The sequence below is a fragment of the Solanum verrucosum genome, unplaced genomic scaffold, assembly GCF_900185275.1.
Source record: "Solanum verrucosum unplaced genomic scaffold, falcon-dt-bn FXZP01000103.1, whole genome shotgun sequence".
In the NCBI taxonomy this organism is placed as follows: Eukaryota; Viridiplantae; Streptophyta; class Magnoliopsida; order Solanales; family Solanaceae; genus Solanum; species Solanum verrucosum.
In genome coordinates, this window is record NW_026020048.1 from 4,042,795 (window position 1) to 4,056,659 (window position 13,865).

The window sequence follows — 13,865 nt, forward strand, 5'->3', positions numbered from 1 at the left end:
CCTACACTCACCCTCCGCACCCATAGTATTTTGCATATATATGTATATATATATTTTATTTTATTTTTTAAAATAATATTTGCTTGCTTTTTTTATAAATATAATAAAAAAATAAGTAAAAAACCCCACTTATTTTCCTGAAACACATTTGTTAAAAAGAATTCTGTAAAAAATAGTTTCCGTACCAACACACGCCCTAATCAGCCTTATTCGTCAAATCAGGTGCTTGATAATAATCGAAGAGACAAAGCAAAGGGTTTAAAGATTTCTTTATCCATCAGAAACTCTAAACTCTAAATTACTTATTTTTCCATCCTAAGAAAATATACTTAGTTATAATAGTGTATGTGTCGCAACTCGCAAGTGTTTGGGTTGATGCACCGACGTTTTCAAAACATATATTATTACTCTCACAATATTTGACTGAATATAAATTTTATAATATTAATTTAATTTATACAATATAAACATATATTATTACTCTCACAATATTTGACTGAATATAAAATTTATAGTATTAATTTAATTTATACAATATTTATTTGTGATTGAGATTTGAGAATATTAAAGTAGTGGTTAAAAAAAAGAGCAAACATCGTATCAAAATTAGATCGTGGATTATCTAATGAATTAAAATTAAATAGTCTTACATGTTTTAACGTCTAAAAATATTATGTTTTCCACTAGAATAAATAATTATATTTATATGACACTAGGATTTCATGTAAAACTATTTGAACTTTTCTTGCTGCTTTTTTAACCAAAAGTTCATGTAAAAGTGCCCACTAGAATTTGTCCAAACAATAGACCACAATTTTCTCTCCAAGTGTATGGTTAAACTGATATAATGTCTAGTAATTATAAATTAAGATATGCTTCTTCTCTATTTTCCATCACATCATATCCTAATATATATAAGACATGAGTCATCATTTACTCTAGACCCTTCATGAATAACCAAGTACATACTTGATACTACCAAATATATATCACAAACATAATTCCAAACAAAATAGCCCCTTCAAATCCTATATAACTAACTATATATTATAACATTTTTACTAACTCTCCATCCAAAGTTGTCAACTGCCTTCAACTTCCCAAACTGCAATACATAATTCATAAACACAAAAAGCCTAAGTTGAGGAAAACAAAATGTCTACTGCTCTTTCTTTGTCTGTCTCTCAGTTTCCACTATGCAAATCCCAAGACTTTTCCAAGGATGCTTACAATCCTAAGTTCTCCAATAAAGAAACCCCATGTCAGAAAACACATTCAGACACCAGAATAAACAGGAGGAAACTGTTGAGTACTAGTGGTTTGAGCCTTGTAGCAGGGACTTTGTCTAAGTCAGCAAGAGCTGAGACTGAAGCACCAGTTGAGGTAACTTCAAGTAGAATGTCATATTCAAGATTCTTGGATTACTTGAATCAAGGTGCTGTCAAGAAAGTTGATTTCTTCGAGAACAGTGCTGTTGCTGAGATATTGATCAATCCTGCTCTTAACAAAGTCCAGAGAGTTAAAATTCAGTTGCCAGGATTGCCACCAGAACTGGTGAGAAAACTTAAAGACAAGGAGGTAGATTTTGCTGCTCATCTCCCTGAAATGAATGTAATTGGACCACTTCTTGATTTACTTGGGAACTTGGCTTTTCCATTGATATTGCTTGGCTATTTGCTGTTGAGAAGTTCTTCAAATACCCCTGGAGGTCCAAACTTGCCTTTTGGATTAGGAAGGTATGCTGGACTGGAAACTTAAAAAACATGATCAAGATTGAACTTTATGTCTAATGGATTGATATTCTTAACTTGTTTGTGGACAATGCAGGAGCAAAGCCAAATTCCAGATGGAACCAAATACAGGAGTAACATTTGATGATGTGGCTGGAGTTAATGAAGCAAAACAAGATTTTCAAGAGATTGTTGAGTTCTTGAAGACTCCAGAGAAGTTTGCTGCAGTTGGAGCAAAGATACCAAAGGGATTTCTCTTAGTAGGGCCACCAGGGACAGGGAAGACATTGCTGGCTAAGGCGATTGCTGGGGAAGCAGGGGTGCCATTCTTTTCTCTCTCTGGCTCAGAGTTCATTGAGATGTTTGTTGGTGTAGGAGCTTCTAGAGTTAGGGACTTATTCAACAAGGCGAAACAAAATTCGCCTTGCATAATCTTTATTGATGAAATTGATGCTGTTGGGAGGCAGAGAGGAACTGGTATTGGTGGAGGAAATGATGAAAGAGAGCAGACACTGAACCAACTTCTTACTGAAATGGATGGTTTTACGGGAAACACAGGAGTCATTGTCATTGCTGCTACTAATAGGCCTGAAATTCTTGATCAAGCTTTGCTTAGACCTGGAAGGTTTGATAGACAGGTAAGAAATGAGTTTTTTCAATGTAAAATTCGCCGAAAGATCACAGTTTCCAGGATACACTTAACTAATATTGATATTACATTTATATTGTAATTCAATAGGTAACTGTTGGACTGCCTGATATAAGAGGAAGAGAAGAAATACTGAAGGTTCACAGTAACAACAAGAAGCTTGACAAAGATGTGTCTCTAAGTGTTATTGCAATGAGAACACCAGGATTCAGTGGTGCGGATCTTGCAAACCTGATGAATGAAGCTGCAATTCTAGCTGGAAGGAGAGGAAAAGATAAGATTACCTCAAAAGAGATAGATGATTCCATCGATAGAATTGTCGCTGGAATGGAAGGAACTACGATGACAGATGGAAAGAACAAGATTCTGGTAGCATACCATGAGGTTGGACATGCTGTGTGCGCGTAAGTCAGCAATTACTTCTTGCCCCTTTTATTGTTCTGTGGTTTGTTTTTCAACTAACATTAGGTGTTCAATAGGCCATGCTAGGTGTCTAAATGAAATAACCGGACAAGTTTAGGATTGAGTTCTTGTAATCAAAAGACAAGGTACTAAGAGTGAGTTCTTGTGCTTGTAGGACATTGATCCCTGGCCATGATGCAGTCCAGAAAGTTACATTGATCCCAAGAGGGCAAGCTCGCGGTCTTACATGGTTCATTCCTGGTGAAGATCCAACCTTAATCTCCAAGAAGCAACTCTTTGCTAGAATAGTTGGAGGCTTAGGAGGTAGAGCAGCAGAGGAAATAATTTTTGGTGAACCAGAAATCACTACTGGTGCAGCAGGAGACTTGCAACAAATAACTCAAATAGCAAGACAGGTATTCACTTTAGCATATTTTCTTGTTGCACCAAATAATAAAGAAAACAATATTATAGTCGAATACTCACAAGTTTTAACTTGTCAATGTTCGTAACCTGAACAGATGGTTACAATGTTTGGGATGTCTGAGATTGGACCATGGACGTTAACAGATCCAGCAGCACAAAGTGGCGATGTGGTGCTGAGAATGCTAGCAAGGAATCAAATGTCAGAGAAACTAGCAGAAGACATTGATGAATCTGTAAGGCACATAATTGAGAGAGCATATGAAATTGCAAAGAACCACATAAGGAACAACAGGGAGGCAATCGACAAGTTAGTGGACGTGCTGCTAGAAAAGGAGACTGTTACAGGAGATGAGTTCAGGGCTATACTCTCGGAATTCACTGATATTCCATCAGCTAACATAAGCAGCAAACCAATTAGAGAACTAATTGAGGCCTAAGTGAAATTACTTCCAATGTACAGCTGCAGAAACTAAATACCTTCACAAGATTTTACATGTTTAATGTAGTGCATAAAGCAAGATCAATGTAATATAAATATATAATCTTCAACAACTTTGTGTATACAGATCTATCCTTTTCATAAAGCATTTCCGGACAGATGGACATCAATTATAGGAAAAGTAATCATCACAATACTTGAAAGATATCTGTGATGAAACAAACCCGAGCTAGTGAGGCACTGAAATCCACAGAAAAATAAGAATGCACTATAACGATTCGAATAGGAAAATGGAGAAGGGAATACTTCAATTATGGTGTTTGATTTAGCTGATATTGTTAAGAGGAAAATATTTCTTTGGAATCATATTCACTAAGTTTTACTCGAGCAAAATAGTTAAAGAACCTTCAAGATTATGCTGAACTAGTAAAATCACCCGCGCTTCGTGCGAGAATTTAATATCATAGAATTTATAAAATAATACTTAAAATCTATGAGTCATTAAAACTAAAATAATGAAAAAATGAACAAATATTCTAATTCTAACGTGTAGAAAGTTCAGCTCTACCTTTTGTTTTACATATATCATTTTAAAATTCTCCATTTAATGTATCATAAGAAATTAATAAAATGAAAAATTAAAGGGAGAATGTATGATATTGGATAACAATTCAACTTATTATATATACTTGAAAGGGAAAAGATTACACAAATTATTTAGTTTGTTTGGGTGAATTTTGTCTTCAAGAGATGGTAGTATAGATCTTTAAGGAGTTTTTTTTTACGTACCTTCAACAATTTCAGTGGAGAAAACTTACGTGAATACTCAATTAACGTGTGTTATTTAATCTACACTATCAAATACTTATAACAATAACTTTGCACAAACATAAACAACAAAGTTTAAAACATGTATTTAAAAACAATAATTAATAACATAAACATAAATTAGTGACTCCAGGATCTGTAACAATAGGATGAAAAAATTGTACACGAATATTTAATTGTGCAAAAGAAGAAGAAAAAAATCAGAATTTTCATTGTTTTAAAATGAGAGGAAATCCCTCTATTTATAGCTAGACAACAAATAGTAGTGTGAACAAATGTTTATTGTGCCTTATCAGAAATGTCACAACTCTTTAGAAAAGTTACAACCCTTCGGAAAGGTCAGAACCTATCATAAAAGGCATAATTTTTCATAAAAGTCGCAACTCTTCATAAAAGTCGCAAATTTTCATATAAGTCACAACTTTTCATAAAAATCACAGATTTTCATTAAAGTCGCAATTTTTCATAAAAGTCACAACTTTTACGAAAGGGGAAGGATAGTTCTGAAAATAAATAAATTAAAAAAAGAATCATGATTTGTGATGGCGCCATGTAAGCAGGCATATGGTTGATATGATTGCTATTTGGATCAGTTTTCAAGACAATATGTTTGAACAGATAATACCCATATGTGGCTTCCATGATATCAGACAAATCAGAGCAATTTTTCATAGTGTGGACTTTCATGAACCGAAAGGTAAACAGAGAGCAAATGCAGGACAAAACAAGAATAGTTCCACCAGAACAATCTTTTGCTAATCATTTCGTAAATCAAACTTACAAAACTTAGATAACACATACACACCCTTTATACCTGAAAAGCCAAAAGATTATACATCTTTGTTTTCTTGAAAGTTCAAGGACACACAAGACTGATAAAAGAAGCGAGGCTATATCATAAGATTAGGTAAAATTATTGGATGATGAGACGTCTGGTGCAAAGGGTACAGTAATATCTGCGTTTAGTTTTGAAATAAAGAGGGACAAAGCAGAATCTCCACTGACTCTCCATGTCCAAGGCTTGAACCATCCCTCCACAGTAAGGACAAGCTCCTGGAGCTGCCTGTCTTTGTAACACCCTCTCATCTTCATCACATACAAACACCAAACACATAGTGACAATAATAACAAAACCAAAGTCTCTCAGGCAAGTCTACTGCAGGCAGACCCTTAATTTCAGCTCCAAAAGCGTGTATTTAAGTTACAAGGTTTGCAGCAAAACTTGTGAGTTTTCTATCTATTGTAGGTGTCTAGTTAACTTGCAGATTGGCAATTAAAGAAGCTTAGATCACTAGGAAGTAACTGAGATATGGCAGATGAGAGTCACAACGGTGGGGTTGTTGGGATTAAGACAAAGCATATATATTCGAAAAGATAAGGGAATCTGGAAAAAGCTAGAAATATCTGGAAGGGACTCGAGTAAAAAACGTGTTGACGTCTTCAAGCTTTTATTTATGCTTCTGGATAACAACTTCTCTTCTTTTTTTATTTTTTATTTTTCTTGGTCTTTCCAACAGTAAGGAAATCAGATATCATCTTTCCAATAAAACAAATACTAATAAAGAAATTTGACACAGGAAAGGAAGAAGCAGCTTTCTGTGCTTGCACATTTTTAACTCAGATAACAATTCCTGTTTCAATTGAATTGAAATGATTTTTGACAATTGAAGTAGTTGATATGTACACAAACAATTTCATTTCAAATGTGACAATACTAACAGAACAAAAGAAAATGAGAAACACCTACTAGAAGGGAGTTCAAGAATTTAAGAAACTATCGACTCTAGTGTTAGCATTCCTAGACAGAAACTTCATGCAAACAGGCGGTTTCACTCCTACCAAAGCCAGTATTGAACTGGGTAAGGTCCATATTCCATCACCACAAATCAGACCAGAAGCCACAGCAGGCCCAAATGCATCAGCCTTGGCCTTGTTAATCTTTGTCCAAACGAACAATATCAAGCTCCCGAGACACATGTCAATAGCAAAGTAGGAGCCAAGATAGAAGGGAATGGCCATCGCCATTGGGAGAGGAATGTACTTTGCCTTGTTCTTTCCCACAAGATCTCTGATGCCATTGATCACAATAGCTCCTATGAAGAACACGTAGCAAAGGGTGAGGCAGTTCTTTGGAAGAGCTGAGAAACCTTCAACTCCAATGATAGACATGTTACGATACACCAGGGCATAAGGGGCAGGATATGCTGAACCTTGGGTACCTAAGTCAGGGAATGCCTTATAGAAGAGCCAAAATACACATGGGGAGATGAGACAACCCATTGCTGTGCCAATAATCTGGCTTATGAACATGGACCGCGGGGAAGCCAATGTCATATAACCAGTCTTAAAGTCCTGTGTTAGGTCAGATGCAGTGGAGACTATGTTCATCATGACGCCACACGCAGCTAGTCCAGCAAGAACCCCTCCATGAGAAGCCCCAGCCCATGCACCAATTGTAAAGATTGCCAGTTTTCCGTAGGTAGATGCCAAAGACCAGTCAGTGAGACCACAACCATAAGCATTGCAAAAGGCCAAAACCGGTGCAAAAACATAAATCACAATGATATGGTACCACTTAAGTTGATGGAAAATGTGTGGAAGTGTTATAGTAGAGATGATGGCAATGCCAACATAACCAACTATGGAAACCCATATTGGAATTTGATCCTTGAGGAAAAGCGTTGTTCGTCGCTGGTCATCAAAAGACATGGAAGGCTCTGGAGGAGATGGACGAGCACCAACTGGCAGGACTGCTCCTTCATCTTTACTGCAGAATTGCAAATACAAACCATATAATGTTCGTCCAAATACCTTGCAGAAATTGTAGAGACCATCACCAAGGATCATGGCTATTGCTATGAAGACCTGCAATAGAAGAAAATTATGAGGAAAGTATATTTTAAGAATTGAAACTGTGCTTCATTTGATCTGTCTGCTCTAAACGTAAAAGGAGGAGATTACCTTATATCCCTGCAAACCATGAAGGCTGCTGGGGCTCTCATCTGCAGGGAACCAATGGCCCTTTCTGTCCTGAATCAGAGGCCACATTATACCCCAAGAAAGGATAGATCCAAGTAGCAAAGATATGTTGATTAAGTAAGGACATATCATCCCTACACCAACATATGTTGCTGAAAAGTCAAAGTAAAACCTGATCGATTCGGAAAAAAATAAAATGTTAAATAAAGGTAAGCAAAAGTTGAAAGCCAAACTATATCATCTCTTTCAATTGCGAGAGAGATGACAGAATTGAACCTTTATCACGTAGAGGTAGTTTGGAATTAATTAGAACCTACTTGTTCTCATATGCTTTAAGGCCAAACGTGGGAAAACTTGCAAATCCACAGTCATCCCCAGCAGTGAAAAACCATTGGAAGAAACCCCACAAGAAGCTGAAGGAGAAGAATTTCGCCAGAGCTTTTACTTGTTTCCTGTAGTGATCAATTAAAAAGAAACGATAAAATTGTCAGCATACCTTCTGTAATGCTGACAGAATTTACTTAAGTTGTGTAACTTGCTTACTTTGCTAGCTTAGCTCCTTGTGGGGTATGGAAACTATTGATCAGGTGAGCAGTTGCTGTGCCACTTGGATATGTCAGTTTGAAGTCTATGATCATAATCTAAAACATAATTAACAAAACAAATTTGATTATAAAGAAAAAAGTAAAACTGATCAAAATCCTGAGAACAGCAGCTTTGATCTTTTGCAAGAAAATTTGTTATGTATATGATTACACATATCCTGAGAAAAGGAAATACCTTACGAAGAGGAACCACTGAGAAAAGCCCAAGAAAGCTAACAACGAAAAGAAACCCTATCATCCATCCCAAAGAGGGGTTCTTAATATTGAATGCATTATTTGCTTCAGTTGATTGTTTGGCTGCAACTTCACTCATGGCAAATAGATAGCTTCCAAAACCTCCTGCTCATCAAAAGTGAAAAAGAGGAATTAAGAGTTATTGAACTTGAGATGCTCAAGGTATGAAGGAATAATATGAGGCCGTTGCTAAGCTAGCATTGTTGCTCGATAATGCTCAAGGCAAGAAATTCCATCATAACAAAGTTGTTGAAGAACAAGGCTCAAAATTGACAAAGTTAGCACCCAAATATAGTTAACATACACACTTGTTCATGTTTATTATTCTTAATTGGAATTAGCCAAACAGAACTGCAATTTTTTTTTATCTTGATTAAACTCTCCAAACAAGAACTAACAGAGATACTATACTAAGCATTCTATTTGGAAAATAGTATACTATTTTCTATAGAACTTCTGAATATCACGCAGACTAATATCATTTTTCAGTCAAAGCTTCCTAATTTGTTCTTCTAATAGTTTTTCAATATGGTATATTGCGATAACCAACTACTTTGCAATAAACTCAATTTTCATGAAGCAAATCCAATGAACTCTAGAAAAATAATAGACAAAGGGGTCGTTTGGTTTGGAGACAAGTTATGTTGGGATTAGTTGAGAAGGAATAAGTTAGGCATAATACATAAACATAACCCTTAACTTGGCTCCAACAGACAATTATGCCTTCCAACTTTGAGTGTGCACAAGTAGACACTTAAATTTGTATAAAACTGAACAAGTAGACACACTTGTCCTACATGACATAATACACATAGGACACCACGTAGGACACAAAATTGTCATGTAGGGTGCCATGTAGGACGATTGTGTCTATTTATTCAATTTTATACAAGTTTAAGTGTTTATTTGTGCACATCCAAAATTAAAGGTCATAGTTGCCCGCTAACGCCAAGTTAAAGGTCATGTTTTTGTATTATGCCGATAAGTTATGATGAAATTGATTATATTGAGATTATTTTTTATTGGTTGTTTGGTTTGTCATATTCTAATAACATGGGTGGCATAATTTCTAGAATAGTGTAATTGTTTGCAAAAACAGCTCTCGATTTTATTTAGTTTTTTATACTTTCTTTGCAAGCTATTTATTCTTTAAAATAAAATTTTCATCTTATTTAACTTAAATATTTTGTGTGTGCATTCTCATTATTAAAATACCTATTTTTTTAAATAAAATAATTTATAAACACACAAATATAAATATCTATAACTTTTTTTAAATCATAAATTTCAAAATTTCTTTTTTAAAATTTATGCCAAGGCAAACAAGTCCCAAAGAGGGAGTAAATAATATTTATTGCTATTGTTCGTAGAAATTCACAAACCTTTGAGCCTAACTATGTGGGACCACCATCTCCATACAACTTTAAAAGCCAACCTTGTGGACCCCACACAAAAGCTGGAGGCCCAAGAGGGCCCATGAGAAATACACGTGGCCCAAATTCATGATTCAAACATGCAAACTTTCTAGTTAAATCCAAATCTTTAACTAACTGCGATATTAGTGCATGGCTTAATATAATTTACATTTATTAATTTCTAGAGTTTCTTTAGATTTATCCTCCTTTAACCCCCCGCCTTCTACTTTTCTGTCCGGATTTTAACAAGATCTTAAACATGGAAAACACAATTATCTATCAGATTAAAGTATTATTACGAGTAATTAAACTGCAATAATAATAATGCATGAAGAAATTGTTGAAAAATGAAAGCACTAATTATTCTAAGAGTTGCAGCTTATGTGTTTGATAAAATGCCTGCCTGAGAGAGACTTACCGCTAAATGCAATGCCGGAAGTAGCAACAACACAGGTCTGAATGACGGTGTTTTCTTGGCGAGTGAAAGGTTGCTTAAGAATTCCAGATTTCTCAAGAAGTTTAGTCCACGTTTTGAGGAAAAAGAACCCCAAAAGTCCAGCAGAAACATTGAGAGAAGGAATAATACCAGTGGTGAGACTCAATTTCAAGACAATGAAAGTGAAAAGAATTCCCAATATGAAACTCACACAAAAAGCCCTTAAAGTTAACTGATTCTGCCATGATGGCACTTCTTTGGACTCAAAGATCCTTTCTACAGAATACAAAGCTTCTTCTCTTTGGGTGATATTATCATCATCATTTTTCTTTGTGTTTCTGTTGACACTGTTGGATCTACTATCCATAGCCTCACACACAAAAGAAACCAAAAAAAATAAAATGGGTTTTTTGGGTTCTCTTGTTCTTTGTTTTCTTGAAGGTGAGATAGATGTGTATTGTAGAGTTGATAAAGAAATAGATGAGTGCAGTATAAAACAGGGGCTGCCTTTTTTTTCTTCTTCTCTGTTTTTCTTGAAGAAGTTGATCAGAAATAGGAGACTATATTGGGATGTGGTTTGTCTTTATCGGATGGAGATATAAACAATTCATAGTGGGAGTTCCGATTTGTTGGGTAGAAAAAGCAGGAAATATGAATCTCTACGTCTGTTCGGTACTAAGAAAAATGCTACTTCCCCTTTTCGGTTTTACTTGTCAAGATTGAGTTTATCGTTTTATTTTTATTAACTCGATTATAATTTTTTTTAATTTGTCAAAAATGATGAATAAAAATAAAAATTAAATTAAAAAATATTTGACAAGTATATTTAAATAGAAATACTTTTTCTGTCTCAATTTATGTGACGCTTTTCAGATTTCGAGATTCAGACAAGTTTGATCGTAAATTTTTCATATATCTTTTAATTATTTTAAACTGTCAATTATTGTAACTTATAGTACTTTTTACGTAGTCTACAAATATATAAATTTTATTTAAAAAAACTCCACGCATAAATTTTCAATTAAATTTTAACTATTTGATTGCCGAAAAATAAAAAGTGTCATAGGAGGTAATGAGGTATGGTGGAGTGGTAACCCTGAGGGGTAGCTCAGCTGGTAAAGGCCTGGGACAAAGTCCTTCAGGTCGCCGGTTCGAGCCCCAGCAGGGCCACTGGAGGCATTACAAACCGGCCGCGTCTCCAGGGCCCCGTGGAACTAACCGTGGTGGACCCGCCTTGAAACAGCGGGACCCGGTGGGTACAGCTAGTCGGGTTCGCAAAGCGACGCCCGGAAACCACGATAAAAAAAAAAAAAGGTATGGTGGAGTGGTGGGTATGTGGAGTTTAGGCTGTTTTTATTTCGCTTTTTTAGATAATTTAATTTTAAGAAAGTTGGGATGCTGTGACGAGTGAATAGAGTCAATAAAATTGCCTTTTGCATATACATACATATTGGTTGTTGGTTGGCTGGCATATTGGTTTTGGAGACCAGCTTGTGGCTTATTTATTAGCTTTGACTTTTTGTATGCTGATTTATAAATAAAAAAAAAAAAAAAAAAAAAAGGAAAAAGAACTTTATTTATAGTAAGTGTGTTAATTTTCATATACAATTCACGGTATATAAAATAAAATCTTATTTATCATGTTTTGTCCCACATTCCTTCATGCTCTTTTCTAATAAAATATAAGGTTCTTTATAAATTACTCACAAGAGTTACATTCTTGGGATTATGATTCTTCTTTTTTCTTTTTGTTTATATAGATGGCTTAATAGGTATTTTTTTGTCACATATTAAGTGATCATTTTGTTAAAGAATGACAAAAGTCCCACATCGGTGGTTAATGAGATGGGTGGACTCCTTATAAGGCTTGGGCAATCCTCCTCCCTTTGAGCTAGCTTTTGGGGTGTGAGTTAGGCCTAAGACCTAATTTAACATGGTATCAGAGCAGGGCCCGTCTCACCCGATGTTGGGACCCCCAAAATCAAAATGCCCACGCACCAGATGCTAAGCACTGGGCGTGAGGTGGGGTGTTAAAGAATGACAAAAGTCCCACATCGGTGGTTAATGAGATGGGTGGACTCCTTATAAGGCTTGGGCAATCCTCCTCCCTTTGAGCTAGCTTTTGGGGTGTGAGTTAGGCCTAAGACCTAATTTAACACATTTTATTAAAAATAGTTATTTTATACTAGTTGTTTGCCTTACTAAATCAAGAAAGTATTAATTAATTTTTTTCAATATTAACCTTGCAATTAATTCTTTTGAAAGTGTTCAGATTTGTCTGTAAAATTATCAAGAAATTATTTAATGGGTGAATTAGTAAAAATACTCCATTCGTCCCTATTCACTTGTCAAATATTTTTTCTAATTTGATTTTCCTTTTTACTTGTCATTTTTGAAAAATCAAGAAAAGATTAAAAAAAATCCTATTATACCCTTAATTTATTAACATTGGGCTAATGTCCTTGAAAAATATGATGAGTAAATATATTTGGGACCCTATTAATTACTAGGAATAAAATAGTGAATTGACTATATTAATCATTTTTTTCTAAATATGTATGTCAAAATTTGACAAGTAAAAAGGAATGAGGGAAATATGTTGTTATTTATAATTTTTTAATAAATGTATAAAAATGATCAACTGGACTTGTTTGGTAAAGATCTGAAAGTAAAACATGCTGAGTTAAAAAAAAACCACTTATTTTCAAATTAAAGAACTAAAGTACTTGACCAAGCTCTTAATGTAAAGAATTAACAAAAAATGTTTTTCTGCTTTTATGCAAAAACTAAAAATAGGTACTTTGATATTTCAGGACAAGATTGTAATTCATATTTACGGTATTAAACTTAGAGTAATTCTCTATTTTGTAATTTGATACTTGAAAATAATTTTTGAAAATATTGCCAACCACAAACTATTAGAAAAAAAAAACAATTTTAATCAAACACAATTGTTTTTCTTTTAAAAAATACCTTTAATAAAAAGTAATTATCAAAATAAACTAATTTCGATAACTTAAAAGGAAAAAAGAAATGGCCATTAAACTTTTGAGACAGATGAGCAATATCACTTGAAGTCAACTTTAAAGATTGTAAGCAAACTTAATACACGCAGTATCATAATTAAGTCAATAGTGAACTTACATACGTAGTATCTTTTCTTGGGGTAAGAGATCTCATGAGAAGAAAAAATATATATATTAGAGCAAGTGTTTTTTTTTTTTTTTTTTTGACTTAGATGAAGGACTGAATTATCATAATATATAATTTGATAAAAATAATAAATAGAATGAACAACAACAATAATAATATATCAAGTGTAATTTCACTAAATAAAATCTGGATAGGATAAGGTGTACACAGATTTTATCACTATTTTATAGAAGTAGAATAAAAACATGTTTTTCAAAAATCCTCAACTCAGGTATATCAAAATTTAGAAACAATATTTATAAATTTATTAACGAAAAATTTGTAACTAAACTTTAAGATCTGTCTGAAATGTGAATCGGCAAAATAATTGAGGTACGCTAGTAGGTCATACAATGAATAACGTTGACTTAGATCCTAAAAATTGGGGAATGTGAAGTGAAGCATAAGACATATTATACAATCTCACATGTCAACGTGATTTTGGCTCATTCATGAGAGAGCGACAGCTCTTGGAATTATAGACATTCATGATCCATATTTTCAACATAATATTTAAACATGAATATTAT

At 34.2% G+C, this 13,865-nt stretch overlaps 3 protein-coding genes across 3 annotated transcripts; 1 reads left to right on the top strand and 2 right to left on the bottom strand.

The window, feature by feature from the left end:
* Positions 1–1,040: 1,040 nt before the first annotated feature.
* On the top strand, positions 1,041–3,764 carry LOC125822328 (ATP-dependent zinc metalloprotease FTSH 6, chloroplastic-like). The gene is made up of 5 exons (XM_049501724.1): positions 1,041–1,736; positions 1,828–2,368; positions 2,470–2,783; positions 2,957–3,197; positions 3,303–3,764. The coding sequence occupies exons 1-5, from the start codon at positions 1,156–1,158 to the stop codon at positions 3,642–3,644; spliced, it is 2,019 nt and encodes a 672-aa protein (XP_049357681.1). The 5' UTR covers positions 1,041–1,155; the 3' UTR covers positions 3,645–3,764.
* A 1,444-nt stretch (positions 3,765–5,208) lies between these two features.
* Positions 5,209–5,824, bottom strand: LOC125822330 (uncharacterized). The gene has a single exon (XM_049501726.1). The coding sequence runs from the start codon at positions 5,586–5,588 to the stop codon at positions 5,388–5,390; it is 201 nt and encodes a 66-aa protein (XP_049357683.1). The 5' UTR covers positions 5,589–5,824; the 3' UTR covers positions 5,209–5,387.
* Positions 5,825–6,187: 363 nt separating this feature from the next.
* On the bottom strand, positions 6,188–10,510 carry LOC125822327 (probable metal-nicotianamine transporter YSL7). Its single transcript, XM_049501723.1, has 6 exons — positions 10,126–10,510; positions 8,234–8,397; positions 7,997–8,094; positions 7,771–7,905; positions 7,436–7,625; positions 6,188–7,339 (listed from the first exon to the last, which is right to left on the bottom strand). The coding sequence occupies exons 1-6, from the start codon at positions 10,508–10,510 to the stop codon at positions 6,233–6,235; spliced, it is 2,079 nt and encodes a 692-aa protein (XP_049357680.1). The 3' UTR covers positions 6,188–6,232.
* Positions 10,511–13,865: the final 3,355 nt, after the last annotated feature.

Coding starts and splice junctions, on each gene's coding strand:
- LOC125822327 (XM_049501723.1), bottom strand. CDS start 10,510: ATGGATAGTAGATCCAACAGTGTCAACAGAAACACAAAGAAAAATGAT. Junction 7,906..7,996: donor CAAGGAGCTAAGCTAGCAAA/GTAAGCAAGTTA, acceptor TGATCACTACAG/GAAACAAGTAAAAGCTCTGG. Junction 7,340..7,435: donor ATGGTTTGCAGGGATATAAG/GTAATCTCCTCC, acceptor CTTCTATTGCAG/GTCTTCATAGCAATAGCCAT.
- LOC125822328 (XM_049501724.1), top strand. CDS start 1,156: ATGTCTACTGCTCTTTCTTTGTCTGTCTCTCAGTTTCCACTATGCAAA. Junction 1,737..1,827: donor TTGCCTTTTGGATTAGGAAG/GTATGCTGGACT, acceptor TGGACAATGCAG/GAGCAAAGCCAAATTCCAGA. Junction 2,369..2,469: donor CTGGAAGGTTTGATAGACAG/GTAAGAAATGAG, acceptor GTAATTCAATAG/GTAACTGTTGGACTGCCTGA.
- LOC125822330 (XM_049501726.1), bottom strand. CDS start 5,588: ATGTGTTTGGTGTTTGTATGTGATGAAGATGAGAGGGTGTTACAAAGA.